Below are 26,941 nucleotides of genomic sequence, written 5' to 3'. Positions count from 1 at the left end.
AAACCAGCTGGATAGGTAGAGCATCAAACCAAAGAGAAGCAGGCATTGAAAAGAGGCTGAGGGGAGAAAGGAACTCCTGTATGACAGACTCAGTGTCAAAGTCGCATCTGGAAAAGTCAAACAAGAGGAGGCAGGGAAAAGGGGCAAACAGGAACCCGACAGTCATGAGGTATCTAAACACAGCAGTTCTTAACCTAGAGAGAATCATGGGCCCCCTCAAGAAAGTAATCCAAGTTGTCAGTGAGTCACTTCTTCAGAGAAACACACACGTGGCACATTCTGTAGTTTCAGGAGCCCACGGCCCAACGCCCGAGACCAAGAACTCATGACCCGGGGTTAAGGAGCCCAGGTCTGGGAGACAGTGGACACACCTCCCCAGCACCATTCTGGGAAGCTCACGAGAGCAAGTGACAATGAGACAGCCTTCATGGCAAGTGCTTACCAGTGATTTCTCCTTTCCTGACAGCAAACGGAATGACCAGGTCAAAAGGCTTAAATCCCAGGCCATTCATGTCACTCACTGGGACATAGGCCTCTTCGGTCACCTAAAAACAGAAGGCAGTGGTCACTGGGTAAAGCGGACAACAGCGGGAGCTGGTGAAGCTACAGGGGGTAGAGCTGCTGGGAATTCTGCAAGCCAGTGAGGCCGGGATTTGGGAATGTGGCTGCCCATTGTGGTATGGGCTTTGTCTAAGTGGCTCCAGACCCAGGGTAGAACCTGAGGGACTGGAGAAGTCACACTGACCAACTGTTAGCAATCACTCAGGAGTCTGTTTGTAAAATTCCCAGCAGCGCCCACAGGAAAGTGGAAAAGTGAGAGACAGCAATGTCTATGAGTCCCAAGAGGCTCCATCTGGAAAGGTTTAGTTGCTTGTGGCCTGGAAAAGAAGGTGCATTTTAAGTGGCAGAGAGTAGCAGTGGGTGGCTTTCCCCCTGAACAGAAACTGAATGTGCAAGTGGCGGCTTTGAGAGGCAGCAGCAGGGCTGCAGACAGCTGTCTGTCTTTCTCTTTAAACACGGAGACAAACTGCACCGAGCGTGATCACAGACACGACGGCTGGCGATTTGTGGAGCACGGATGGTGACGCGAAGGTGATCTTATTACAGAAAAAGCAGGGATCATCGTGATGGGCTGATCAGTGAGGGGCACACCAATGACCAATGACCAGGACACCCACAGGGCTTAAGCAATCCCAGAAGCAGATGGCAGATTTTCTGAAATGAAGGCTGAGTAAACACAGAAACACAAAAAGGAAAAAACCAAAATTGTACCCAGGGCCTGAATCCAGGGGGACATGCATTTACCGGTGCCTCCTCCACGGCTGTGACTTCCCCATCTGTGGCCTGGTCAGTGGCAAATGGAGATTAGTTGGGAACCATACTGGAAGGATCCACTCAGTAGACTCTACCACCACAGAGCTGCTTCCCCCACTGCTCCATCTTGAACCGCAGTGAGCTGCTCGCTCTAGCGAAGGACACTTTCTTACTGCCCTTTTGGAAGGCAAGTTGGTGACCTCTCTTTGACTGTCAGATGTGCATGCCCTGTAAGCCCACAACCCCACTTCTGGCAAGCAGACCTACGCTGGCAAGAGGCTCCATAGGTAACTGATGTGTGTAAGGACCTTGACTGGCGCCATCTGTGGTCGTGCAAAACTAAAGCAACCTAACGTCCATCTGGAAGGGGTTGGGTCAAATAAATTCTGGTGAGTCTGTCCAGTGGAACACAGCAGTCAGGTCCAATGAATCAATATGTAAGGGTATCTATGGCACACTGAGGGAAGGAAGCAAGGTGTGAAAGCAATACGTACAGTGTGATCCCAGGCATGAAACTGAGGTGTGTGAAGTGTAAGCAGGTAAAAACTAACACGAGGCATCTCTGCAGCACAGAATTAGGAAAAAGGTCTTTTTTCACTTGATAAATGTCTACTGTGGTTAATTATTTAATTTTTTTTTGAGGCAGAGTTTTGCTCTGTCATCCAAGCTGGAGTGCAGTGGTGCAGTCTTAGCTTATTACAGCCTCAACCTTCTGGGCTCAGGCGATCCTCCCACCTCAGCCTCCTGAGTAGCTGGGACTAGAGGTGTGCACCACACCAGGCTAATTTTTTTTTTTGGTAGAGATGGGGGTCTCACTGTGTTGCCCAGGCTGGTCTTAAACTCCTGGGCTCCAGCAATCCTCTCACCTTGGCCTCCCAAAGTGCTGAGATTTCAGACGTGAGCCACCATGCTCAGCAGTTAAATGTTTTTAAAGTTTTTTATAAATTCATTTTCAACAAATCTTAGATTTAATGCTCCTGGCTGGGCGTGATGGCTCACACCAGTGTGGGTCTCCTTGAGACATTTGCTATGACTGCAGTGTGGGTCAGTGTCCTTTTTGGCCTCAAACTTATAGTGAGACGTAGGGAATCTACCCAACCAAAGCCAATGAACAGTCAGTCAGTCCATCCAGTTAAGGTTCTCTCCCTGGAATGAGAGAATAAAGACCCAAACCAGGTACTGTAGGTACTGTGGGTGATCGTCCCTTTCTGCCTTCAGCAGTGGTCAGGGGGCAGTGGGTAAACACAAAATATTCTTGCTTTGTGTGTATTCAGGGGCTAGGAGACACTTATTCTTACTGAGTTTGGAAGCCTCCACTTCTGTAACAAGGGTCCTCAATTTTTTTACTCTGACTTTCTCACTTAGACCTTCCCAATATGGTCTTCTCTTACCCCCAACTCATCGCACCAGCAGGCCCATGACCACTGCTCGGTGGTTGGCTGCTTTTCCCTCCTACCTAATTCTAACCAACCAGATAAAACCCAATATGGGCTAAAAACAGATTCTGAAGACTACAACTGGTACCCTTCTCTGTGAATAACGACATCAACTTCCCAGCTGTATTTCCTTCTTCCTACAGAAGAAAAACACTCTTAAATGAACAATGTCAAAAGTTGACAAGTGTTTACCTACTTGAGACATAAAAGAGCCTCCAGATCTCTGGCACGCTGTTTACGGATAAACAAACATCGATGGAAGGGAACAAAGCTACGACAGAGTATAGACTGTTTGGAAGAAAGTCCCTGAGCTTCTGTTTAGAAAGGAGTCGTCATGCACCTCTCCATTACTACACAAAATGAAATAATTAGAAGGTGCTTTGTAGGCTATGAAGAAGGCCAGGTCATTAAAAACATGAAGGGCCTATGAACCTTGTGGTCAAGTGCAGCTGCTGATGGCAGTATCAAAGGACACCAGTGAGGATGACAGCATGGTACTTGGTGTCTGTCTAGACCAAGCATGCTTCATTTGTAAAAAAAAAAAAAAAAAAAAAAAAAAAAGGCCCAACGATGCTTGGTTTTGAAGGTTCAGTGAGGTAATGCCCCTGAGGTTTCTAATCCCTTTCCTGGTTGAAGAATATTCACAGGAAGATCTATTATGCAATAACAAAAATAAATAATCAGAGGAAGATCTATAAGTCACTCAGAACTGAAAATGAAAGACCTTGGTCGTTCACTAACCCAGATGTTTGCATAATGGTTTCCTCCTTCTATTCCAGATGTTCCTCGCTGCAAGAGACAAGGTATTTCCCCCTCATACATAAACTGTGAATCTTTCCAAAACACAAGTGGAGGTACTTTGAGTCCTGGGTTATCAGAGTCAAGTCTCCAAACAAAACAGCATCAGGAAGCTCTCTCCTCCAGCCATGGAGAATGGCCATGAAGATGGAAGAAGGAAGAGCTGGCAGGTTAAAAACCTGTCATGTTTTATGTAGAAACATTTTCGTAAAGGTGTGTTTTTCTGAGGAGTTATCTTTCAAAACGCCTCAGCTTAGGCCAGGATACTGCCCAAGTTCCTTATTATGATAGACACCTTGGTGGTCAGTAAGATTCCCTAAAAAGCCTTAGAGCCAAAGGGTTTCTGAGTTTCTAGAGATTACTCTGGGACTCTACAAGGTCACAACTGCTTAACAAAATTTCCAAAGGGGAAAAAAAAGTGGAAGAGGATATCCTGGTCAAGGTTCAACAAATGGCAGCTGTTACAGTTTCCACCAATAACAGCATGCTCTGGAGAAGGAATTTCTCTTACCATGACAGTGAAGGGGCTGTTAGGAATATCAACACCACCGAAGCGCACATAGATCACATATGTGCCTGGCTTGGCAGCTGTGTAGAAGATGTCATAGGTTCCATCTTCATTCTCGATGACATCGGCCTCGGCCTCAGTGCCATCTGGGGTCAGAACTGTGCAGGTCACTTTCCCCTTCCCGGCAGTCTTGGCATCAACCACAAAGCCTACTTCTTCGCCAGTTTTCACAGTGGAGGCGATTCCAGGACCTGGAGAAGAGTTCAGGGGAAGAGAATGGAAGTATGGACACACGTCCTGGAGGCCCAAGAACAAATCACACCCATCCATGCTGTCTGTGCCTGTAAATGTTAGGCCTTCAACTGCTGCCATTCAGAGGGATATCCCAAAGATCCCCTAATCAGGTGTTGCTCAAAGGGTTACTTCATCAATTATTTACTAAACAAGGAGCATCTATAAGCTCTGAGTGTTGACTAAAGGTTAGCCTGGGTTTGCCAGCATTTAAAGGTATGGCAATGGAAGGTCACCTTTCAACAAACATATTGGGCATTTTCTTAAGTGCCAGGTACACATAAAGGTGGGTAAGACACAGTCCCTGCTCTCAAGATGCTAACAGGGCCAGGCACCAAGAATGACAGCTCCAACTGCAGTGGAAATGCTGAAGAGGAACTAAGTTACAGAAAAAATAACACACTGTTCCTCGGGGAAGTGTCTGGCAGCATATCTAGGCAAAGGTCCTAAGAATTTATATACCAGGGTTGCCACACTGACAAAGGGCTTCCTAAAGAAAGGAAACATGGCTGAACCCAGAAGGATGGGTTCTGTTAGCTAAGGGATACTTGCAACCTCTCCCCAGTGACCAGTCTCTCTCTGATTTCTGGCGCCCCTTTACACAGGATCCATACATCAGGAAATGCAGAACAGCATGAACTAAAAGCACATTGGCAAATATGAGCCAAGTGCGTAGGAGTAACAGGGAGGGTGGCCAGAGCAGTTTGTTCAGGGAGTAGTGGAAGAGAAGACTGGAGTCAATCTGTGGAAGGCACTGAATGACAGACCCTTGGTTTAGCCAAAGGCAAAGGTGTAGCCAAAAGGCAAGTATTCAGCTCAGGATTCTGCCCAAGCTGGGGGAGGAAATAGGGCCTGGAAGGCAATGGGGAAATCCCCAACCAACGTTAACATGCCATCAATTAGTAAAGATGATCTGGTTGTCGCTGGCAGCTGCATAGACCTAGGAGGTGGTAGACTGGCCAGCATTCCAAAATTTCTCCATTTTTTGCCATGGGTGAGCCAAAAAGGGCCACACTGAACAACTCACAACCTTGCTGTGAAAGCCCAGATTTTCTCCATTCAAAAAAAGATGCGCTATGAGAGAAACAAAACACATGAAGGGTGGTCCTGTGCTTAGTCTACTTATTTAAAAAGAAGTAAATTTGTCTCATTTTAGAGATGGGGATTCATGTTTTGAAATCTGCTTGAGCAGCAGCACTGAGCTGCCCAAGGGCTGTTCTTAAAAACTGAAAGGCCGTTCGGGCACGGTGGCTCACACCTGTAATCCCAGTACTTTGGGAGGCCGAGGAGGGTGGATCACTTGAGGCTAGGAGTTCGAGACCAGCCTGGCCAATTATGGTGAAACCCTGTCTCCACTAAAAATACAAACCTTAGCCGGGCATGGTGGTGGGCACCTGTGGTCCCAGCTACTCAGGAGGCTGAGGCTGCAGTGAGCTGAGATTGCGTCACTGCACTCCAGCCTGGGCAACAGAGCAAGACTCCATCTCAAAAAAAAAGAAAAGAAAGGCCTGTGACAGTCAATAGTTGTGTCTTAGAAACTGAAGGAAGAAGGAGAGAGGAAAAAAAGAAAGAAACCAAAGAAACTGTGATGCTCAAATATTCATGGAGAATTCCTGAGAGGTTTACACATGCATGACGAAAAAAACCTAGATCCTTAAATGTGTTTCTCTAATGCTGACCTGAAATGCTCTTGAATGAATGCTGAGTAACTATCTATTCATAAAAGGCAGAAATTTGCTGCTTTTCATGGGAGCCGCCATCAGAGTTGGGTTCTCAACACTTCAAAAGCATATAATAATAGTTATCATGTATCTGGCACCGTGCTAAGCATTTTTCATGCCTGACCTCATCTAATCTTTGCAATAACCCTGTACAACAGTCTCTGTTCCTTAGAAGAGCTTCTTAGAAGAGCTTCTTGGATCTAAATGTTCTCCAAATAAAAATGAAGAGCTTCAATCTATGTCAAACTGAAGTTCAGTGAGGTCAAGCAACGTGCCCAGATCATGTAGCTTGTAAATCACAGAGAAGGGCTACAGCCCGGCTTTCTGATTGCAAAGCCCGTGCTCCTGACCTTGAGATGCTCTGTACTCACCCGTGGCCAGGCACTTGCTGGCATCACCCGTCTGTGTGGCTCGGATGCGATAAGGAGAAAGTGGGATGTCGTCACCCCCGTAGGTGACCCCAATCATATAGCGCCCAGTCTTGTCGGGGATGTAGGTGACAGCATATGTGCCATCTTTATTGTCATGGACAATGGCTCTTTTGGGTTTTCCTTCTTGGTCCTGTGGATCATAGAGAAACGCTATTTAGGATGTTGTCAAGATGTAGAAAACATTCATGGAAAACCTTGGCATATTTTCCTATTAGTGCCTCTAGTGGAGAGACAGAATGGATGGCTTAATACAATCTAGTTTTGTTTTGTTTTTTTTGTAGGGAGAGTAGAGGGTCACAGATCCCTTTAACACCATGACAGACACAGCCAATTTTTAGTAACTTTGTTGTCAGGTGAACCAAGAGTGTTTTAGCTCGAAATCCTCTGAAATGTAGGGAGGGGAGGAGGCAGAGGCTTCTGCTCACACACCACCGCATCCAGTCTCCCTTTTCTCTTTATTAATAGGACTGTAACTCTTAGCTAGGTGCACTGCTCCCAGAAGATGGGACTCCACTTCCTAGCATCCTTGCCACTAGGTAATGTGACTTGTGGCCAACCCCCGACAAATCAGAAGGGAATGGAAGTCTAAGACAGATTTTTGGCAGGGCTGCTTAAGAGAGCCAACTGAGCTGGGAGGACCCCTTTTTCCCTTCTTTCTTCCTCCTTCTGGCCTGCCACGTGGATGTGATGGCCAGAGCACTGGCAGCCTTGTGGTCCAGGAGAAGACCTTAAGGATAAAAGTCACATGCTAGGTAGAGGAGCAGAGAGATGGAGCCGACCTCCTTGGTGAGGTACAGGGCACCCAGGTGGCTTAACCTGGGCTTCCTTAATAAGAGAGAATAATCTCATTTATTTCAGTCACTCTTATTTTAAGGTTTACTGCAGTATGCAGCATAACTTAGTCTTAACTGATCCAAAGAGTAATTTAAAACATTTAAAAATAAAAACATAGGGGACGGGCACAGTGTCTCATGACTGTAATCCCAGCACTTTGGGAGGCTGAGGCAGGCTGATTGCTTGAGCCCAGGAAAGTTCAAGACCAGACTGGGCAAGATGGTGAAACCCCATCTTTAAAAAAACAAAAATAAAAACATAGGAATAGATGTAGTAAAAAAAAACACGAAAATTCACCAAAAAGTGGTTCTTGGAGCTACACCCTCAAATCTCTCAGGCGAGCTGCTTATGCTTCTGCACATTTACTGACTCTTTGGTGGGAAAATCTAACAAACAACTTGCACAGACATCGGTTATTGAAACCCTTGTTCTTAAATGTGGCCTGGAAATGAAGTCTTAGGATTAAGGTTTGGCTCGAAAAATAACTCCAAGTTACCGTTATCTGAACAGCAAGCAGGCCTTCCCCGGCATCTCGGGCATCGATTGCAAAGTCCACAGGTAGACTGGCAGGCACACCATAGGAACTAAGGCCGGGGCCACTGGCGGTCACTTTGCTGGCATCATATGTGGGAAGGACCTTGACCTTGAAGGGACTTGATAGACACACACACACACCCTAGTCAGTAAAGATACGTGTCAACCCAGCTGCATCTGACTTTTCTTACACATGAGTGGGATGGAAAAGGGGGTTTCTACAGTAGATAAGATAGTGAGTTAGTCAAGGTGCCTAAGTCCAGCAGAAATTTACAACTATGAGGTAGTAACCATTACATGACAGACTGGTTTTGCTCTGAGTGTGTTCCAAGGCAGCAGTCCCCAACCTTTTTGGCACTAGAGACTGGTTTCATGGAAGACCAGGGGGCGTGGTGGGGGAATGCTTTTGGGATAAAACTGTTGCACCTCAGATCATCAGCCATTAGTTAGATTCTCATAAGAAGCGCACAATCTAGATCCCTCTCATGTGCAGTTCACAATAGGGTTCACACTCCTATGAGAATCTAATGCAGCCGCTGATCTGACAGGAGATGGAGCTCAGGCGGTAATGACTGCTCACCCATCACTGTGCGGCCCAATTCCTAACATGCCATGCACCCGTACCAGTTCACGCTCCAAGGGTTGGGGACCTCTGTTCCAAGGGATACAAATAGTTTCGGGAGGAAGAGCTCACAAATTAGTTTGGGAAATACAGCGTTAAAACACATTTAGCCCAGTTTTGTTATGCTAAGATGATGGTCACCAAATGGAAAGAATACTGGAACTTCATTTTAATATTTATATCTCATCTTATTCTATATTCTGTATCTATAATTATTCTATATTTAGTATACTTCATATGGTACATGGTATATTAGTAAAACAATATACAAATGTCATTTATAAATTACACATTTTGACATAGATAGAGCTAATATGCTTATCTCTATATAAAATATGTGTTAGGGGATATGGGTGAAAGTTTTTCATCTTAAGGGGCATGATTTTTTAAAAAAAGAAAAGAAAACACTTAGAGATTGTTCCAAGAGGTGAAGAACTTATGTAACATTTTTTAAAAATTAATATCAGCAAGGAAGAAGGTTTCTACATAAAACCTTCTGGAAATGCTTTTATCAAGCAAACCCTGAAGTAAAGACCTTTGTCCTGTCCCAAAACACCAAAAGGAAACCTCTAATAAATTAATAAATTCTTTATTTTTTCAATGATTCTCTACTACTACTACTACTACTAGTGCTTTTTTTAAAAGAGATGTCAGGGGAGGGTCTATGTTGCCCAGGCTGGCCTCAAACTTTTGGGCTGAAGTGATCCTCCCAGTTCAGTCTCCCAAGTAGCTGGGATTACAGGCGAATCCCACCACAACTGGTTAGAATTTCTAACTTCTTAATTTCAGCTTACCTTTAAACTAAAGATGTCTGAAAGGAATTGGGGGAGCGAGAGAGTGGGAGCCACAAATATCAAAGCTAGTGTGTGGTGACAAGTTGCAGGTTCTATGTAACACTTGCTGCCTCGATGGATGGGTAGATGGACTGATGGAGGAATGGATGGGTGGATGGACTGGTGGAGGGATGGATGGACTGATGGAGGAATGAATGGGTAGATGAATGGACTGATGGAGGAATGGATGAGTGGATGCATGGACTGATGGAGGAATGGGTGGGTGGATTGACGGAATGATGAAAGAATGGATGGATGGATGGATGGATGGACTGATGGAGGAATGGATGGGTGGATGGAGGGAATGATGGAGGAATGGATGGGTGGATGGACTGATGGGAGGAATGGGAGGAATGGATGGGTGGATGGATGGACTGGTGGAGGAATGGATGGGTGTATGGAATGATGGAGGAATGCAAGGGTGGACAGATAGATTGATGGAGGAATGGATGGGTGGATGGATGGAGCTTACCTGCGAGGAATCTCTTCATCAGCATATTTAACTGAGACCATATAAGGTCCCTCCTGAGATGGAGTGTAGGTTACTGTGTGTGTGCCATCCCCATTGTCCACCACGTTCACTGGCTCCACCAGGCCTGAGGACAGAGATGAGAGGTTTAAGGAGGAGCCTGGCTTCACCTTTACTTCACCCTTGGCTAAGTTTGAAATAGGATCACATCCATCCCCAAGAGCTATTGGTTTCCACTGATGAATAACCTAAAGGCAAGCAACCATAATCACAGGCCTGAAAAAATCATAGGAACCCCAATTCATGGTTGCAGAAATGACCCCAAGAGACACCTTTAGCTTTCTGTTGGCTAAAATACACTCAGTCTGCCCTAGAGTATAATTAAGGAGACTGCCTGTGCTTGCTGCTGGAGGGTGTACGTGGATGATGCATGTTGAAGACACGCTATAACCTTTCAAGCTGGTTAGGCATGCTTAGGATGTGGCAATTTTACTCTACAGCTGAGACACTGCCAAAGAGTCCAAAACTGTGAAAAGCAAAAACTAACCAATGGGCTGGCTAGTCAAGACTTGTGGCCACCTTTGAGTAAAGAACACTGTGGTACCAGCATGCTGGGGCATAGATGCAGGGCAGGTGATGGTGCCAATCTCATGGGGCAAGGGGACCCTCAAGATGAAGTCTGTGGAGATGTTGGAGATTACGCTAAAACATCATCAAGGCATGCACTGGGTTGCAGAGTCCAGATCCCAGTTTCCGACGTGAGAGTCAAGGATGGGCCAACTCCAGGGTAGGTTAATCAAAGCATGGCATGCTCATTAAGCAAAGCAGATGAGGCAGGTGTAAGCCAATTTTAAAGTGAGGCCAGCAAGAAGCATTTGGGTTACATAATTCAGCAGCCATGGGAAAATGCAAACCTGTCTCATTAAAGTCACCCTTCGGGTCACCTTTAAAGAACTCTGAAAGGGCTTTCAAGGGGCTGCGCCATGACTGGGAATCCGTGCCATCAGCTAAAATCAAAAGGCTGTTACTTGAGAGTCCTTCATAATGGAGGCAGATATCCAAGTAAAGCTTCTCTTTCTTTCTTTTTTTCTCCCTCTTTCATTCACACATACACAGGGACACATACATGCACACAAACGCATGCAGGTCCTGAAGCTCTGTAACTTCACAGAATCTGATCCCAGCCCCATGACCTCATTTGCCCCAAACCACTTCTGCCCTGAGCTTCAAAGGACATAACCTCCTGCTGAACTCCATGAAGGAGAAGGTTCCTCTTCAAAGAGGGAAATCCCCATTTGCCACTTCTGTGAATCCAAGAATATATCACTGGGGAGGAAAATCCAGATTATGTAAGAAATTAGGCACACTGTCCTCTATGCGGGAGAAAAGCAATTTTAAGTGCTGAAGGAGGAAACATGGTCACTTACCAAAAAAGGCAAGTTCCAATGCCCTTCAGGGCTTTGTCCCCATATGGCCCGCTAGCCTTACCAAACCCAAGTTCCAGGCTGCCAACAGGGCAGGCCAAATTGCCAACAAAGACCATTCCCCAAGACACCCTCTGTCTCTGGGGAATTGAGACAATGACAAAGCCACATATCACGTGCATCATGTACCTGGCATTCCCACAGGTTCTGGTATGTACCACATGGACACCACGGTATCTCAATGACTTCCAAACCCCACCATCTGCCACATCCAGACCAACCCGCCCCCTCACAAATGCTGAAACACATAATGAAACAGTCGCCACCATATTACATACGAGAGCCCAAATACTGCTGCTTCATCTAAGAAACTGATAGCCGTATTATTAAATGGGGGGACAGATCACTGGAGAAATAACAAGCCTGCTTACTTGTAAGCAGGAATTTCTACTGTTTAAATAGAACATGAAACAATAAAGTAATTTTTTTAAATTTAATTTTAAGCTCATGAGCAAACTCAAAAGCAAAGCATCTGCTCTGGGTCACGGCTGCCCCTGCCTGGGGCAGATGAATGTCTGTAGGAAGGCAGGGTGCATACTTACCTCGTGGGCCCAGGACCCTCACTTCCAGCGGAGCCAGGCCAGCCTTGCTGCTGTCCACTGTGAAGGACTGCAGGACACGGGCTCGGACGCCTGAGCCCAGCCCAGGGCCGGCAATCTTGACCTTGCTGGGGTCCACAACATCCTTCACAGGAACCCTGAAGGGGCTGCCTGGAAGAGAGGTCATGGGATTCTGAGCACAAGCTGGGAACTGGAGACTACCTTGTGCACACCCAGAATGGCACTGCTGCTCCCCTGGGACCTCGGCCATGCAGGCCTCGGTCAGCCCCTCCTGCCTCACTGTGTGCACTGCTTATGCACCCACTCATTGTTGTCAACCATTCTCACAGAGCACCTACTACATGCAGATGTTGTGCCAGGTGCTGGATCCTGAGTGGTTAACAACCGCCACCCCCCACCCCAGGAACGCACAATGCAGGAGAAGGATGAGGCAAGCAAATCACTCTAACATCCTACATAATGTATTGGGGGTGTGGAAGGTGGAGCACTCAGTAGGCAATCAACCTGGTCTGCGTAAGACCAGAGAAAGCTTTCCAGTAACATCTCAGTTGCGGCACAAGAGGGAGCAGATGGAGAGATGCTTCAGAGAGGCCTCAACACATGCAGGAGCCCAGAGGTGAGGGAGGAGACAGGCTGCTGGAGAAACTGAAGGAGGAAGCCTAGTGGTGGAAGAACAGAATGGAGAGAGATGGGCAGGCCCTGCAGCCCACATCCAGCCCTGTCTCCCACAAATGGCTCCCATGTGTCCCCCAGACTCCTCTCCCTCCAATGCAGCTGGCACCTTCTGACCACACTCGACCTTCTCAGTCACCCAGCCACCTGGTGAAGCCTCACTGTCTTCCTGAGTGTAAGCTGAGTTCCTGCTGCATGGCTGACTCCACGGGGGACCCTGAGGGCCTCTGACTCCTTGTGGGTGTCCGTTTTAAAGATGAAGCACAGAGGAGTCGAGGAAAGGAGATAGCGATTTGCTAGAGAAGTGCTCAACAGAGAAACAAGGGCTGGGCCATGGACACTCATGGACTTCTCTGTGGAGGGGGGACCTCCCCATCCAGGGTACCTGCAGCATGCCTCAGGCTACCACGCCCATCGTCAAGGGGCCACATGCACCTCTTGCCTTGCACGGGCGTCCTGGTGCTCCCCATGGTGTCTGGCAAAGTTAATGACTGCCGTGAAAGCTGAGGGCTCTCTGCTTTGCATCTCAGAGAGTTTATACTTTGTAGAAGTAGAGATGGTAGATAGCCAAGACACACAAAGAACTGAGTCTCCGGCTTTCTAACAACAGATGGGTTTCAACAGCATCCAGGACTTTAGCTACATGAAATAAATGGCTGGCCCTGGCAAACAAGCACAGGCCTCCACACTGGGGTGAGAGGAACAAAAGGGGGCTTTACTTTAGAGAGTGACAGTTGAGGATTTCAATGTCAACAGCTGACGGCAAGGGACTACCTCTGAGACCAATCTTTAAGTCAGAGCCTCCACTAGAAGTTGTCTGAACTCAGCATGAGAGTAGCCAAGAATCAACAAACCCGGGTAAGATAAACTGTCCAAGATGGCAGACCCCAAGCATTATCCGCCACTCCCTTATTCCATGCCCAGACACATGTCACCATTCCCTTATGCCAGCCCTTCTTCCTCATGCACTCTGAACCCCAGTCAATCCAGTGGTCTAGGCAGCCACCACCAACCAACCACAGCTGGCCTACCACAGGAAATCAACACGCCATTATGGGTAAGACAGGACATGTTGTTAAAAATAACTCCACTCCGGGTTTTTAACCAGGCCAGGAAAAACTGGGCTAATATTTAAGCACCCAGAAATTAGAAGCTGGCAGGTCGCCGACGGTTTCACGGCAGTACCCCCATGGGTTGCCTTAGCTAAGAAGCCTGACGCTAAGAAAACCAACCAACACTTCACTAAATGTTTCCACCTGGGAAAGTTCTGGGGTTCTGGAAAAGCTGGCATTTGGCTGTCTCTGGGAGGCAACAGAGAGCCTGAAACATAAAAAGGCACCATCCACACCTGATGGGAAAACCACAAATGAATGTTTTTTCTGTTGTTATGCTCAAAGATGGCCATTTACTTTAAGCTCACAGGTGGGCCACAGGGGACAAACTCTGACCCCTTTCTGTAAGGGGGATTCGGAAGCTGGTGGCATTCACCAGCCTTTCCCCATAGTCAAAAAGTTTCGTTGCCACAAAAACCAGGAGATGTTCATCTCCGCTGTTGCCTGCCAGGTCGGAGCCACCACATCACCCCTCCTGGGAGCAGCCTTCTACTCGTTCTCTGTGCCCAACTCTCTCCTAATGCAAGTGTTACAAAACTCCAAAAGGAGCCTGTAGCTCTGAATTCTGTCACTGAGCCCCATTCTCGTTCTTCATAGCAGTCATCACAAGTTTTAGTTGTATAAGCCCTAGACAGTAAGCTCCCTGAGGGCAGGAACTTTGTCTTGCCCAAAGCTGAAATCTCCTAGACTAGTGATTATGGGAATTTTTAAAATCTATATTGAATGAGCCACAAGCACAAGTTTGAGGAGAAACATGTTTTAAATGACTTGAGGCTTAAATGAATATCTAAGTAGAATCAATCTGAGTTGAATGTCAACATTTTCTGATCAGTGTGAGAGAAAGACAGTGAGTGTGAGTGTGTGTGCACATTTCCATGTGGTAATGGGGAAGCAGGGATGGAATCAGGAAAATGTGTGGTCAGTGGACACTCCAGTTGCCTGAGAGTCAACCCAGAACCCAGCAGTGGGCCTCTCAGCCTGCCCTTCTCCTCTCAGCGTGACCCAGAGAGAGAAGAACAAGCCTCCGCTGAGGCTTTTCCTGCTCCTGGGGTCCTGGGGTGGGGCTCTGCCCTCTTCACACCACACCTGAGACGAGGCATAAGTGGCCCAGAACAGCCCCAGTCCTTGGTCTTGTGTCCACACCACATACTCACCTGCCCTTTTAGAAATGGGGGTGGGGGAGGTAGTCTCAGAATTCACCACTATAGAATTCATCCATGTAACCACAAACAACTTGTACCCCAAAAGCTATTGAAATAAATAAATAAAATGTGTGGGGGTGACAATCATTTGAGTAGAGAACTAGAACCTATGGAGAGTCCTCCCCTCAAAACAAATGGGGGAGGGTCCTTCACTACTTAAGTGATATATTTGTTTATTGTTTGAATCTTTACAGCGGTGGTTCAGCCTGAAGTGATTTTGTCCCTCAAGACATCTGACAAGATATAGAGACATTTTTGGTTGCTACAAATAAGAATGGGGAAGGAGAAGTCTGCTATGGGCATCTAGCAGGTACAGGCCAGGGATGCTGACAAAAGTCTACATTGCACAGGACAGCCCCACACCACAAAGAATCATCTGGCCAAAAGTTGAGAAACCCTGTTTCACAGTGAGTGCCAAAGTTGAGAAACTAGTGCCAAAGTGCCAAAGTTGAGAAACATAGTGCCAAAGTTGAGAAACCCTGTTTCACAGTGAGTGTACACGACATCACTAAATACAAAAGAAATTATAAAGAAGAATTTGAATCTGCATATCTTGATCAGCTACTAGCATTGTCAGTGAAAAAAAGAAGCCAAGACACATGAATAAGGTATATAAGAGCCAAGCACAAAATAAGGTAGAGATTTTTTTTTTCCTTTTGCTGCTATTACAAATATCAGATTGTTTTTCCCACTCAGAGAGATAAGCAAAATCAAACCCATTTTCCTGCAAAATCAATTCTTCTTTGGGGTCCTCTCTGAGGAATAGCTTACCAGGGATGTGGGCTCCTCCATATGTGATATTAACATCATAATCCCCCGGAGCGAAAGGAATGTACTCAGCACTGCAGCTGCCATCCTTGTTGTCTCTGCAATTTATCTTCGACTCTGATGGTCCCTCAACAGTGATGCCAAGCCCACCAATTCCTGCCCCTCTGGAAAGGATGGAAAAGAAAGTGAAATATGCACCATTTATGCTGGTCTGCTTATTGCCAAAATTCATGCAAATTCCCTTTATAAACTATTCCATGTAGCCACCCCAATTCAATTACTACGATACACTCTCACAAAGGGAATTTCACATTAGTATAATATAAATAAAGACACTCTGACCCCTCCTTTTCAATGCTTATGTTTCATTGATTTTCCTTTTTCTTGAGGCAGAGTCTCACTCCATTGCCCAGGCCGGTGTGCAGTGGCGCGGTCTTGACTCACTGCAACCTATGTCTCTCTGGTTCAAGCAATTCGCATGCCTCAGCCTCCCAAGTAGTAGCTGGGAGTACAGGCATGTACTAGCAAGCCCAGGCTAGTCTCAAACTCCTGGCCTCAAGCAAATGTCCCATCTGGGCCTCCTGAAGTGCTGGGATTACAGGTGTGAGCCACCATGCCCAGCCTATTTTTCTTATCTAATTGCACTGGCTAGGACTGCAAGTACAACACAGGCATATGCCTTGCAACCAACTTTAATAAAAATACTTACAAGGTTGGCTACAAATTTTTACATTATGAAGATACAGAGCTTGATTCAGTCCCAGTTTGCTAAATAGTTTCATGACCATTATCTAGTGCTTTGGTATGTTTTTTAGGTATGCTTGGTCTTTCTATGTAACATAAGTCTCTACAGAAGGAAATATACATTATAAAAATAAAAATGCATCTTATCAAAAGTTAGGAAACTATGACACATAGTAGAATCTAGCCATAAAAATGAGATTCAAGACACCAAATGTAGGGCCTTGCCTACCTGGTAACCACAGTGAAGACATTGGGCTTGTTGGTAAAGGCCTCTTTCAATCCAGGTCCTTGGGCTTGTACCCTAGATGGTTGGCAGCCTTCAGTGACAGCCACCTTGAAGGGACTGTTTGGGATAGGCACATCATCATATGTCACCTCCACTACATGGAGACCTGTTCAAAACAACAAACAGAAACACATATTTGCACATAAATCCCCGATTTGTGAAAAAATGATTCTCTACTTCAGAGTTTTATCTAGCATTCAAGTCTGCATGCTATACTATGTTATTTGGAAAAGGGGGTTAAAAACACAGTAATGTGGCTTGGGGCAGTGGCTCACACCTATAATCCCAGCACTTTGGGAGGCCGAAGTAGGTAGATCGCTTGAGTCCAGGAGTTCAAGGCCAGCCTGGGCAACATGGCGAGACCCCATCTCTACAAAAAATACAAAAATTAGCTGAGTGTGGTGGTGCACACCTGCAGTTCCTGCCACTCAGGGGACTGAGGCAGGAGGATCATTTGAGCCCAGGAGGTTGAGGCTGCAGTGAGCTGTGATTGCACCACTGCACTCCAGCCTGGGTGACAGAGTGAGATCCTGTTTCAAAAAAAAACAAAAGAAAACAAACCCACAGTAATGTAGGTATGATCTGACTTTTAAATAATACAAACCATCTATCTGCAGTCACATAAGCCACTCCATCCCAACCAAGCAAATATTCAAGTCAGTTATCCTAAATAGACTACCCGCATTTGGGAAAACACCACCCAGCCATTAACCAAAAGAAAAAGCGAAACCCACGAAACAGAAGAAACATACATCTACAAGAAGATTAAAAATATCTATGCCACAATATTGTAGGCTTCCGATCTCCAGGTAGTGGAGATATATATGGCACTTTTATTTTTTTCTTTATGCTTTTCCATTTATTGAAATTTTTTATAATTCCTAATATTCAAGAAGAAAGAAATTCATACGCAAAGAAAAATGGCACAAATGAGCAACATCATGGCATTACCCCACAACCTGCTGAGGTGAGACTGAGGCTAAACCCAGCCCACCTATTACACAAGGCCAGCAAGCCAGGCACTGAGTGGGTAGGTGACTGCTGCGGAGGCTGACTTCCACTCTGTCACTCTGCATGTGGCCCTGCTAAGACAGGCCTAGCACATGGGGCAGGTGTCAGTACCAGCCACCAGGAGGAAATGACCAAGGACAACTCTGAACAAGGGTCCAGTCCGAGGACAGGGCGGCTCACCTTTCTCAAAGGGTGTGTATTCCACCTGGTAGGTCCCATCAGCATTGTCTGTGACAAAGCACTCGGTGGAGGCCCCTGAGGGGTTGGCAATGTGGGCCTTGATGTGGTCACCCCCAACCTGGGTCAGCGGCCGAGAGTCAACCGTAAAGTCGGTGGTGGCTTCCCGGAACACATCTGCAGAGCAAGCACACAGCTAACACTGCCACCAGTACCCCAGACCCAAGAGTAAACCCCAGAACCAAGGCTCTTGGCACTTCAGGACACATGAAGTCTAATTTCAGTAACGGTGGAAAACTGGTTTTTCTACCTCTGAAATCAAGAATATTAACCCACTCCCTCCCAAAAGCAGTCCCTTCCAGAGTAGCCATGGCTAAGTGACAACATGACTGTTGACACTGAGGGCCCTAGGACAGGTTAAAGGTTGAAGACAAACCTGCCCTGTGGCATGCAGGTGTTAGCCAACACCACATTTTAAACTTTTTTCCAATTAAATGCCAACATGTTGCATGTTGAGTTTCCAGAGAAAAATCAAGATTTCGGGCTTTGCCAGAAAAACTAGAGGTTCTGCTGACAATGCTAGGTCCTGTTCCCCATGGAGAAACAGAAAACAGGGGTCAGCTAACACGGTCCCCAGAAATGCAATGTGCTCAACCTTCACCAGGGCCCCCCAACCACTCCCTGAGGCAGAGGGAACAGGTGAGCACCGCCTCATAGGTCACCTGGCTCCTGCAGGTGGCTGAGTTTGCAGCTCCAAGTTTCAGGTAACCCTTAAGTCCCAGCTTGCCTTTTTTTTTTTTTTTAATGAAACCCACCTTTCCCTTCTATCCCTGGTCCAAAGACTTTGATCCTGCTGGTGTCCACGGCAGGCTCCACCTTGACCCGGGCGGGGAAGTGTGGCACGAGTTCACCACCATACTTCATGGTCAGTGTGTACATGCCGGCCGTCAGGGGCACGTAGGTCACCGCGTAGGTGCCATCTTTGTTGTTCTGAATACTGACTTCGGCTTTTGCTCCCGAGTCTGAGACAGCTTCCAGGCCCAGGGCCCCTGGTCCCGCTTCTGAACAGTCGACGCTAAGGAGCCCAGCTTCACCCACCTTCCCATGCTCGAGACCTGGCCCCGATGCCACGACTTTAGAGGGGTCAAAGGGCATTTCAATGTCGGCTTTGAAGGGAGACCCAGGTATGTGGACTTCCTCAAAGAGGATGTTGACGAAGTACTCCCCGGGTTTTGTGGGAAGGTAAGAGACTGAGCAGGTCCCGTCACCATTGTCGGAGCACTCGATTTTGGCCTCGCATGGACCTTCCACCGTTAAGCCCAGACCTCCGGTACCAGCTCCTTTGGTATCGATGGTGAACTCAGCAGGCTTGCCCACAAGACCACCTTCGAGGCCGGGACCATGCGCCTTCACCTATTTGAGCAAAGAATAAAGTCAAACTGCACTGGGATCACTGCTCAGCCAGCACTGCTTTCAACACCCACGCATGTAATCAGCGTGGAAGTGCATCTTAGCCAGGCAGCCCTTCTCTTGGGGCTTCATGTGTCACACATGCACACATGAGTTAGATCCACAACAGCCAATGCAGTAAATGCCTCAGAACTTGATCACCAGCGAAAAGGCGCGAGAGGTGTGACCCCCTGGAGCAGCCCCTCTAAGACTCTCCTCTCTCCTACCACACCTGACCTTTCTAAATCAGAGGCCTGGACTTGGAGACCTAATGTCCATTCCAACAAACATACGCGAGATCCCAGCTTGAGGGCTCGTGGAAGGGCTCTTGTGGAGCTGGCTGTGGCTTAGGCTGTTGCACTTTGCTCAACAAATTCTGTGTAATAAAAAAACTAAATTGTTTCTAAAAAAGAGTGAGGAATGAGGCTTTCACCTCTAATTCAACAAATAAGACACCTTCATAGGATTCATACCATTGAGACCACTGGAAATCTTCCAAAACCCCCTGAGTCAGGGTTACTATGAACAAATGACAATGAACTTTTTTTTTTTTTTTTTTTTGGAGGGGACGGAATCTCACTCTGTCGCTCAGGCTGGAGTGCAGTGGCACGATCTCAGCTCACTGCAACCTCCGCCTCCCAGGTTCAAGCGATTATCCCACCTCAGCCTCCTGAGTAGCTGGGATTACAGGTGTGCGCCACCATGCCCAGCTAATCTTTGTATTTTTAGTAGAGATGGGGTTTCACCATGTTGGCCAGGTTGGTCTCAAACTCTTGACCTCAAGTGATCCATCCACCTTGGCCTCCCAAAGTGCAGTGATTAAAGGCATGAGCCCCACCGTGCCCAGCCATGAATAATGTATTTTTTGTTGTTGTTGTTTTTTGAGACGGAGTCTTGCTCTGTCGCCCAGGCTGGAGTGCAGTGGGGCGATCTCGGCTCACTGCAAGCTCCGCCTCCCAGGTTCATGCCATTCTCCTGCCTCAGCCTCCCGAGTAGCTGGGACTACAGGTGCCCACCACCATGCCTGGCTAATTTTTTGTATTTTTAGTGGAGACAGGATTTCACTGCGTTAGCCAGGATGGTCTCGATCTCCTGACCTCGTGATCCGCCCGCCTCGGCCTCCCAAAGTGCTGGGATTACAGAGGCATGAGCCACCGCACCTGGCCAGAATAATGTATGTTTATATTACATGATTCAAGCTTCTATAGGGTGAGCTCCGTCTGTGAGCTGGGTGCTAGGCAGAGGCCTCACGTTTGCTAACTCACCTGCCCCTTACAGGCTGGCTTTGTAGTGAGGACTGTGATTATGCTAACAAGCGAAGAAAGAAGACTCTGGGACAGGGAGCCCCTCACCAAAGTCTTATAGTCAGAGAGCAAGAGGAGGAGCAGGGTTGTTACCCACCTACCCAAGGGACCTTTCACAGTGAATTGTGCTGACTTTCATCACAAAACGATTTTAGAAGGTCTTTGCCAGGAAGAACCAGAGAAGGACTATGGTGTCATGTTTGACAACAATGAGGCAAGTTCTGGGACAAAAGCAAAGGCTGACCTTGGTGGGATCTGGTGGCAGTGAGGCCTCCACTGTGTAGGGGCTCCCGGGCACAGGGTGTCCATCGTAGGTCACGTCTACAGCATACAGCCCCTCCTCCCGAGGGATGAACTTGGCTGTGCTGCTCTCCCGGCCTGTCACAGGTGTCACTAGGCATGGCACAACCTTCCGAGAGGGGCTGAGGATTGTCACGTCCAGCTTCCCCTGGCCTCCTGCCCCCCTGGTATCAACGGTGAACTCCTGATCCTTCCCAACTTCCACCCCTGGAAAAGAAACACAAGCCAAGGTGAAGAGCTGACCGTTTTCAGCAGCAGGAACAATCCAGAGCACAGAAGCAATGGTTCTTTGGACACAGGGACTTATCTCAGCCTCTACCATAAGCAACAGCTGCTGCAGAGGACAAGCAGCAAAGCTGAGTAAGTATCATCTGCATCTCAGCCTCAGTAACAACCAGTGAAGGCATAATCATCCATTAGTGATGACAGCAATAATGGCTATCATTTACTAAATGCATTTTATATGTCAAGCACAAATAGGGTATTGTCTTAATTTTCATCACAATCCTATGGGGTATTTATTATTAACCAATGGCTTTCACAGATAGGGAAACTGATGCTCAGAGAGGTTAAGTAACGTGTCCAGGGTGACATATGCAGCAGCCTCCCAACTGGGACTTAAAGTGAAATTTACCTGACCCCACAATCTTTGCTGACCAGAAAGTTGTAATCTGACACTGTCTTCTCTTATTTACTTACTTTTGGTGTTAACTTTATATCCAAACACCCTCATAAGTCAATGTTTTATTTACTAATTCTTGGCAGCCAACTCCATCTTACAGGCACCCTTCCCCCTCAAGAGAGCAGAAGTCACAGAGCTGCCAAACGCGAGGCGATTGAAGCAAGTCCTGAGAACTAACTGTACCGTGATGGTTTCCAAAAGGTCTCTGCAAAGCAGGGCTGCAGGAAGCCCAAGCGTTAGATTAGACAAAAGCAGGGAAAGGACTTTACCCAAAACAAAAGCACTGGGAACACAGGGTCCCCGCCACAACTCAGAGAACCTTGACTCTGAAGCAACACAGGGCCTGGCAAGATGGACACTGTCGAACCATAAGCAAGGAGGTCCCGGGTCGCCACTTCCCACCGGAAAAGTGGCTTTCCTAATTGGCACCATGCTTTTCCTGTTCTGGAGTCAAAGCTCTCATGTCTTGGGGAAAGGAGTGACAAGGGGAGACATGACAGGGTTGGGCAGCAAACGTTCACACACTCAGGGCTGGCTGCCCCAGCTACAAAAGCCAACAGCGAGCTCTCACTTTGGATCTCCACAACTGGGAGCTGGCCTTGGTTGCAATTTGTGCGCTTGGGTCACAAGTGAAGGAAGATGCTCACTGATGGCACTGCCAGTGGTACCCTGGAGAAACCCTCACTGCCAGTGGTACCCTGGAGTGCATACCCGTCCTGGGGGTATGCACTCAGCCCTGCCTCAGTAAGCCTGAAACGAGGTGAATGTGAGCCCAGAGGGGCATCCAGTCTGGGGCCACTCAGTGGTAAATACCAACAGAAAAGATGTAGGAGTGAATGATTCCTGAGGTGCACTGTTGGAGGCAGGCTGAAGACATAGGTTTATACAGCAGGGCAACTTTAATGCAAAATAAATATAGCCAAATGTTTTCCACAGGCACATCTATATGTATAGATGCAGAGAGAAGATGTGGAAGAACAGAAACTGAATTGACAACTGTGGTTAATCCTAGGGAGCAGGGGAGGTGAGGGTTAAAGTAGAATTACCCCTTAACTGTAATGTTTTTTAGATGAAAAATGGATTTATTTTTACTTGTACAAAAAAAATCATTTTATGAGCATGTGTTGAACATCTGAAGCTGAGTGATAAGTACATCAGTGTTCATGTTATATTATTCTCTTTTCTTTTCTACTTTTGAAATTTTCCTACTAAAAAATAATTACAAAATTGAAAATAAGCGAAATGGGCTTATACTAGTAAAATCCCTAACAAGCTAAAGGAATATTGGGATGGGGCAGAGGCGTGGTGGTAGTGACTTCTGAGTGCCAGGGATCTGGCATTTATGCTTGACTCGCAACCTTAATGTGGATTCAGTTGCCAAGGACAGCTGGCACAGTTAGAAATTCATCAGAAAGCGATGTGGCCCAAATTCTCTTTTTAATGAACACTTCCTACTGCAATGCCAGCAATATACTGAGGGCTGACTACGTGCCAGCCTCTGAACCATTAGCTCATATAATTTTCACGATATTCCCACGGGTGTTCTCAACCTCTCCCCGCCGACACCCCCACTGTACAAATGAGAAAGCTGAGTCTCGGTGAGGCTAAGGGGCAGACACAGTCACAGTTATTTCACAGCACGGCCCTAATTCAAACCAAAGTCTGTGCAACTGCAAAGTCTCTTAAAGTAGAATTTGCTTCTCTGTGAATTCCATCTTTTGAAGAAAATCTAACCAGCAGCCACGCTGGGTGGTCATCAACAACCCATATGCCCTCCATTCAGGCACTTACTGTTTTCCAGCCCATTGAGTTTTATCTTGCTCAGATCCAGCGGTGCAGCAACACCCACAGTGAAAGGGCTTTTAGGGATGGGATCGCCCCCGTAAGTCACCAGAACCTGCATGTTGCCCTGGAACAAAAGAGAAAACCCAGTTTACCTTTCGGTACCAACATGCTAACTTGATATTTAAACTCCCCGCAAGATCCCTCATTCTTCCCACAGACAGGGGAGACTTGATTCCAATCAGTGTAGAAAGTGTCTTAGATCTGAAAATCAGATCAAATAAGAGCAGCTAATAATAACAGGAGCAATTTTTATAATTTGATAATGAACATTTTCTACACACCAAGCACCGTGCTATGTGCTTTTATGCATTTCCTCAATTCAAGATCAAAACAGTCCTAAGGGGTAGTTCCTACTGTCATCTCATTTTTTCAGGAGAGGAAACTACGGCTCAGACTGGTAAATAACGTACCCCAAGTCACACACCTTGGTAAGGGTGCAAGCTGGGCCTCATACCCATGGCCCCCAAACCTGTGTCCTAGCTGCTTTGCCAAACCACCTCCCCACCATCATACCCAGTGCCAGCCACAGGTACAGCAGCTGGGCCTGGAGCCACTAATCACACAGAACCATTTCTGTCCTAGGAATCCATTTGAGGCCCCCAGGCTGCAACAGGGATTTGCAAGAGTTCACCTAGACCCGTGCTAAGACCACCACACAGTATCTGAACTTCCATTATGTGAAACAAAATAAAATTGCAAGTGTGAAGGCAGACGGTGCTTGCAGGATTGGCAGGCTCCCTCACGGGTGGCCGGGTGGCACGGGATGGCCATGTGTGTGCCATTTCTCTCCTCTGGCCGGTTCCAGGATGGCACACAGCCGGCTTCTTCTCTCCATGGTTGGCCAAGTTCCCTCCCTCCAAATCGAGGCTCCAAGAAATCTCATGGCTGTCTCAGTAGATCAAGATCCCCTTCACCTCAATTGACCAGGCATAATGTAACAGGAAAGTGGGAGGGAGACATGAGTTCCCCCCAAGAATCCAGCAGCCTTGCTGGAATGCAGGCCCTGCTGAAAGCTGTTGCTGATCGAGTGTTAAAAGGGTGTATAGCATTTGGCCTATGTATATTTTGTCACATTCCTTTTGTAATAAGGAAGGGGGTAAAGGCCAAGAAAAAAAACAACAGCAGCAACAAAACAAAAACTGGTTGCATCAATGAAGGGAGGATTAATTTTCTAGGATTTTTAAGTATTGCACACAAAACCAACTGGCCCCCTGCCTCATGCGTACAACATTTCCTGGTAAAATGTGCACAGGTCAAATTCAACAGAGCTGGGAGCCAGCCAAGAGGCAGGAAATGTCTCCTTCTTGTACTGTTTAAGGCAGGACTGACTCGCTACTCCAGCCAACGCGGCATTCCCAATGTGCCAACTCTTCCCGAGCTTCCGTTTCCCCACAGCCCCTAACAATTCAGGGGCTCACTAGGCAGACCTCAGGCTAACCAGAGGTCTTGGGGATACCTTCTCCCTCACCTGCATAAAGTTTTCTGGCCACTTCTCTGAAGCACTAAAAAAGAGAGTGAAAAGTCCTCTTCCAGTTAAACCCACCCATCCCATAAAAGAAAGTATGCTCTCGTTACCAGTCAAAAACAAAACAAAAACTCAGATAGAAAATGAACTCTACCTTAAATAACCTAAGAAGGGGGAGGGAAAAAATCTTGGAGATTTACACCTACAATGCCTACAGCATTTTAAGGCATCCCCTGAGGCCCCAACTAAGGAATGCACTGTGTTTATTCCCCAACAGGGCCATGAAGTGAGGGATGTATGGGTAGTGATGGCCAGTGCATTTTGCCACAACTTGCAGGCTGCAAGACAGTTTCACTCTCCTCTACATGCTTCTGAAACCTGAATCTTATCCTTCAAAATATACATACACAAGACACCGATCACCGATCAGACAGCTCAGAAGAGGATGGGACTGAGAGAGCCACCCTCGGCGCCATCACTTTTAGGGCCCTCTGGGAGCAGCCAGGACCACCATGGTAAGAACACTTCAAGGTAGACACTGCTACCCTGTGAGGGTCTGTGAGCTCACAGGGATTCCTAAAGGTGCCAGAGTAGCACATGGAGTTGTCCCCAAACCTAGTGGCTCCCAGCACAGCATGTAATGGAGACATTGCCACTAGCTTCTCAAACAGCTCTGCTTGGGGGAAACTGGGGTGAGAAATTTAAGCTGCTTGAGGCCACCCACAACCAAGAGAAGACCAAAGTCCTCAGGGAAATAACTTCCCTCCTATAAAATTGAGTCTTTGACCTCTGGGAGGGTCCTCAAGCCCCAACCCAACAAGTCCATTCCTCTAAGGCAAACGAGCTCTACTCTTGCATCCTCAAGGGACTCACAGGATCCTTCAGTCATCCACGTCGCTCATCCACCCCATGCAGGCAAGCACCTGCAATCTGTCACTCAGGGACTTTGCTAGGTGGAGTGGCAGGGCTGCAGGTGTCAGGGAGCAAAACCAGCAACCAGAGACCTGGGTTACTCAGGCAGGACCTCTCAGCTCCCACGTGGCACAGCCTGCGTTCTGAGGGGGAAGCGCCCACCCCAGGCCAGGACACGCCCATGCCCAAGCAGCCACCTTTCTGGGGATTTCCAGCCTGTTACACCCTAAAACCACCATGAGAAGAGGTGCCTGTGGGTGTTAGCCCTCAAAGTAGGCTCCCTCCCCCGTGTCAGGGGGTGGCTTTCTGGGCTGCCCCAGGTTTCTTAACCACATCCAAGGGCATACTTCCTTAGCCCAGTCTTGAGCTTTTAGCCGCTCTTGAGAAAACAGAGTTCAAAGGAGAATGAGGAGGTGTGGGCATCACTCTTCTACCAGATTACAACGTTCTTAGGCCATCTCTGCTTGTGAATCCAGGCGCCACATCATTTATTCACTCACTCACAGCCATTAATCTATACAGAGCACTTATAGGGCCAGGCTCTGTGCTGGGGATGGGGGTGGGAGTGGGAAGGAAACTCAATCCAAGGAGAGATTTAATGTTTTCTTTGCCATAGAAAAATAGGCAGAATTGCAAGTTGCCCAAATAATGAAACAATAAAACTAGCTCTAAACAACAAACAACAAGAAGGACCCCAGTGCCACCCTGTAAGTCATTCACACTGAAGGCAACAACCGCTACCAAGGCCCACCAGGCTCCCTGAATGTATCCTGGGACCATCCGGACGCACAGCCCTAAGTGAGTACTCACCATGGCAGCAGTTCTCAAACCTGCTATCAGAGAACTGGATGAATGTGACCTTGGGGTGACTCTGAAGTAAGGAGCCTCCCCTCCAGCATCACTTCAAAGGGGACAAAACCGGACCTAGGCTCCTAACCACTTCTGCCTCAACCAGCAGCAGAGGACGTCTGGGGTACTGGGTTTTGCAGTCCTTTCCAAGGATGCAGGTCAAACCCTGACCCTGTCCTGACATCTGCAACTTACTTTCTAACGGCTCAGCCAAAACACTAAAAGGCATATAGACGTAGAATAAAGCAAAAGTCACAAAATGTTTTTAGAAGACACTATGACCTTGTGATCCTAGTCATTGTACACAGACAGCTATGGCTTTCTGGTG

The 26,941-nt window shown here is 47.2% G+C and overlaps 1 protein-coding gene across 6 annotated transcripts in view; it reads right to left on the bottom strand.

Annotated features, from left to right (window-relative positions):
• FLNB (filamin B) overlaps positions 1 to 26,941 on the bottom strand; it is a 167,348-nt gene that overhangs the window by 28,998 nt on the left and 111,409 nt on the right. The window contains exons 19-32 of one of the 6 annotated variants that reach the window (XM_015130622.3): positions 23,334 to 23,451; positions 20,805 to 21,067; positions 18,623 to 19,220; positions 17,811 to 17,984; positions 16,563 to 16,725; positions 15,593 to 15,753; positions 11,818 to 11,985; positions 10,706 to 10,798; positions 9,795 to 9,918; positions 7,830 to 7,986; positions 6,440 to 6,629; positions 4,060 to 4,307; positions 1,273 to 1,344; positions 443 to 545 (exon numbers count right to left, since the gene is read on the bottom strand). In XM_015130622.3, coding sequence (XP_014986108.2) covers positions 443 to 545; positions 1,273 to 1,344; positions 4,060 to 4,307; positions 6,440 to 6,629; positions 7,830 to 7,986; positions 9,795 to 9,918; positions 10,706 to 10,798; positions 11,818 to 11,985; positions 15,593 to 15,753; positions 16,563 to 16,725; positions 17,811 to 17,984; positions 18,623 to 19,220; positions 20,805 to 21,067; positions 23,334 to 23,451 — 2,632 coding nt within the window. The remainder of the gene's footprint in view (positions 1 to 442; positions 546 to 1,272; positions 1,345 to 4,059; positions 4,308 to 6,439; positions 6,630 to 7,829; positions 7,987 to 9,794; positions 9,919 to 10,705; positions 10,799 to 11,817; positions 11,986 to 15,592; positions 15,754 to 16,562; positions 16,726 to 17,810; positions 17,985 to 18,622; positions 19,221 to 20,804; positions 21,068 to 23,333; positions 23,452 to 26,941) is intronic. The other 5 variants (XM_077993245.1, XM_077993246.1, XM_015130618.3 and 2 more) reach the window with 5 other exon arrangements.

Source organism: Macaca mulatta, chromosome 2 (genome assembly GCF_049350105.2).
Source record: "Macaca mulatta isolate MMU2019108-1 chromosome 2, T2T-MMU8v2.0, whole genome shotgun sequence".
Taxonomy (NCBI): domain Eukaryota; kingdom Metazoa; phylum Chordata; class Mammalia; order Primates; family Cercopithecidae; genus Macaca; species Macaca mulatta.
The sequence above is the reverse complement of the archived record's forward strand: the minus strand, read 5'-3'. Positions and strand labels throughout refer to the sequence as shown.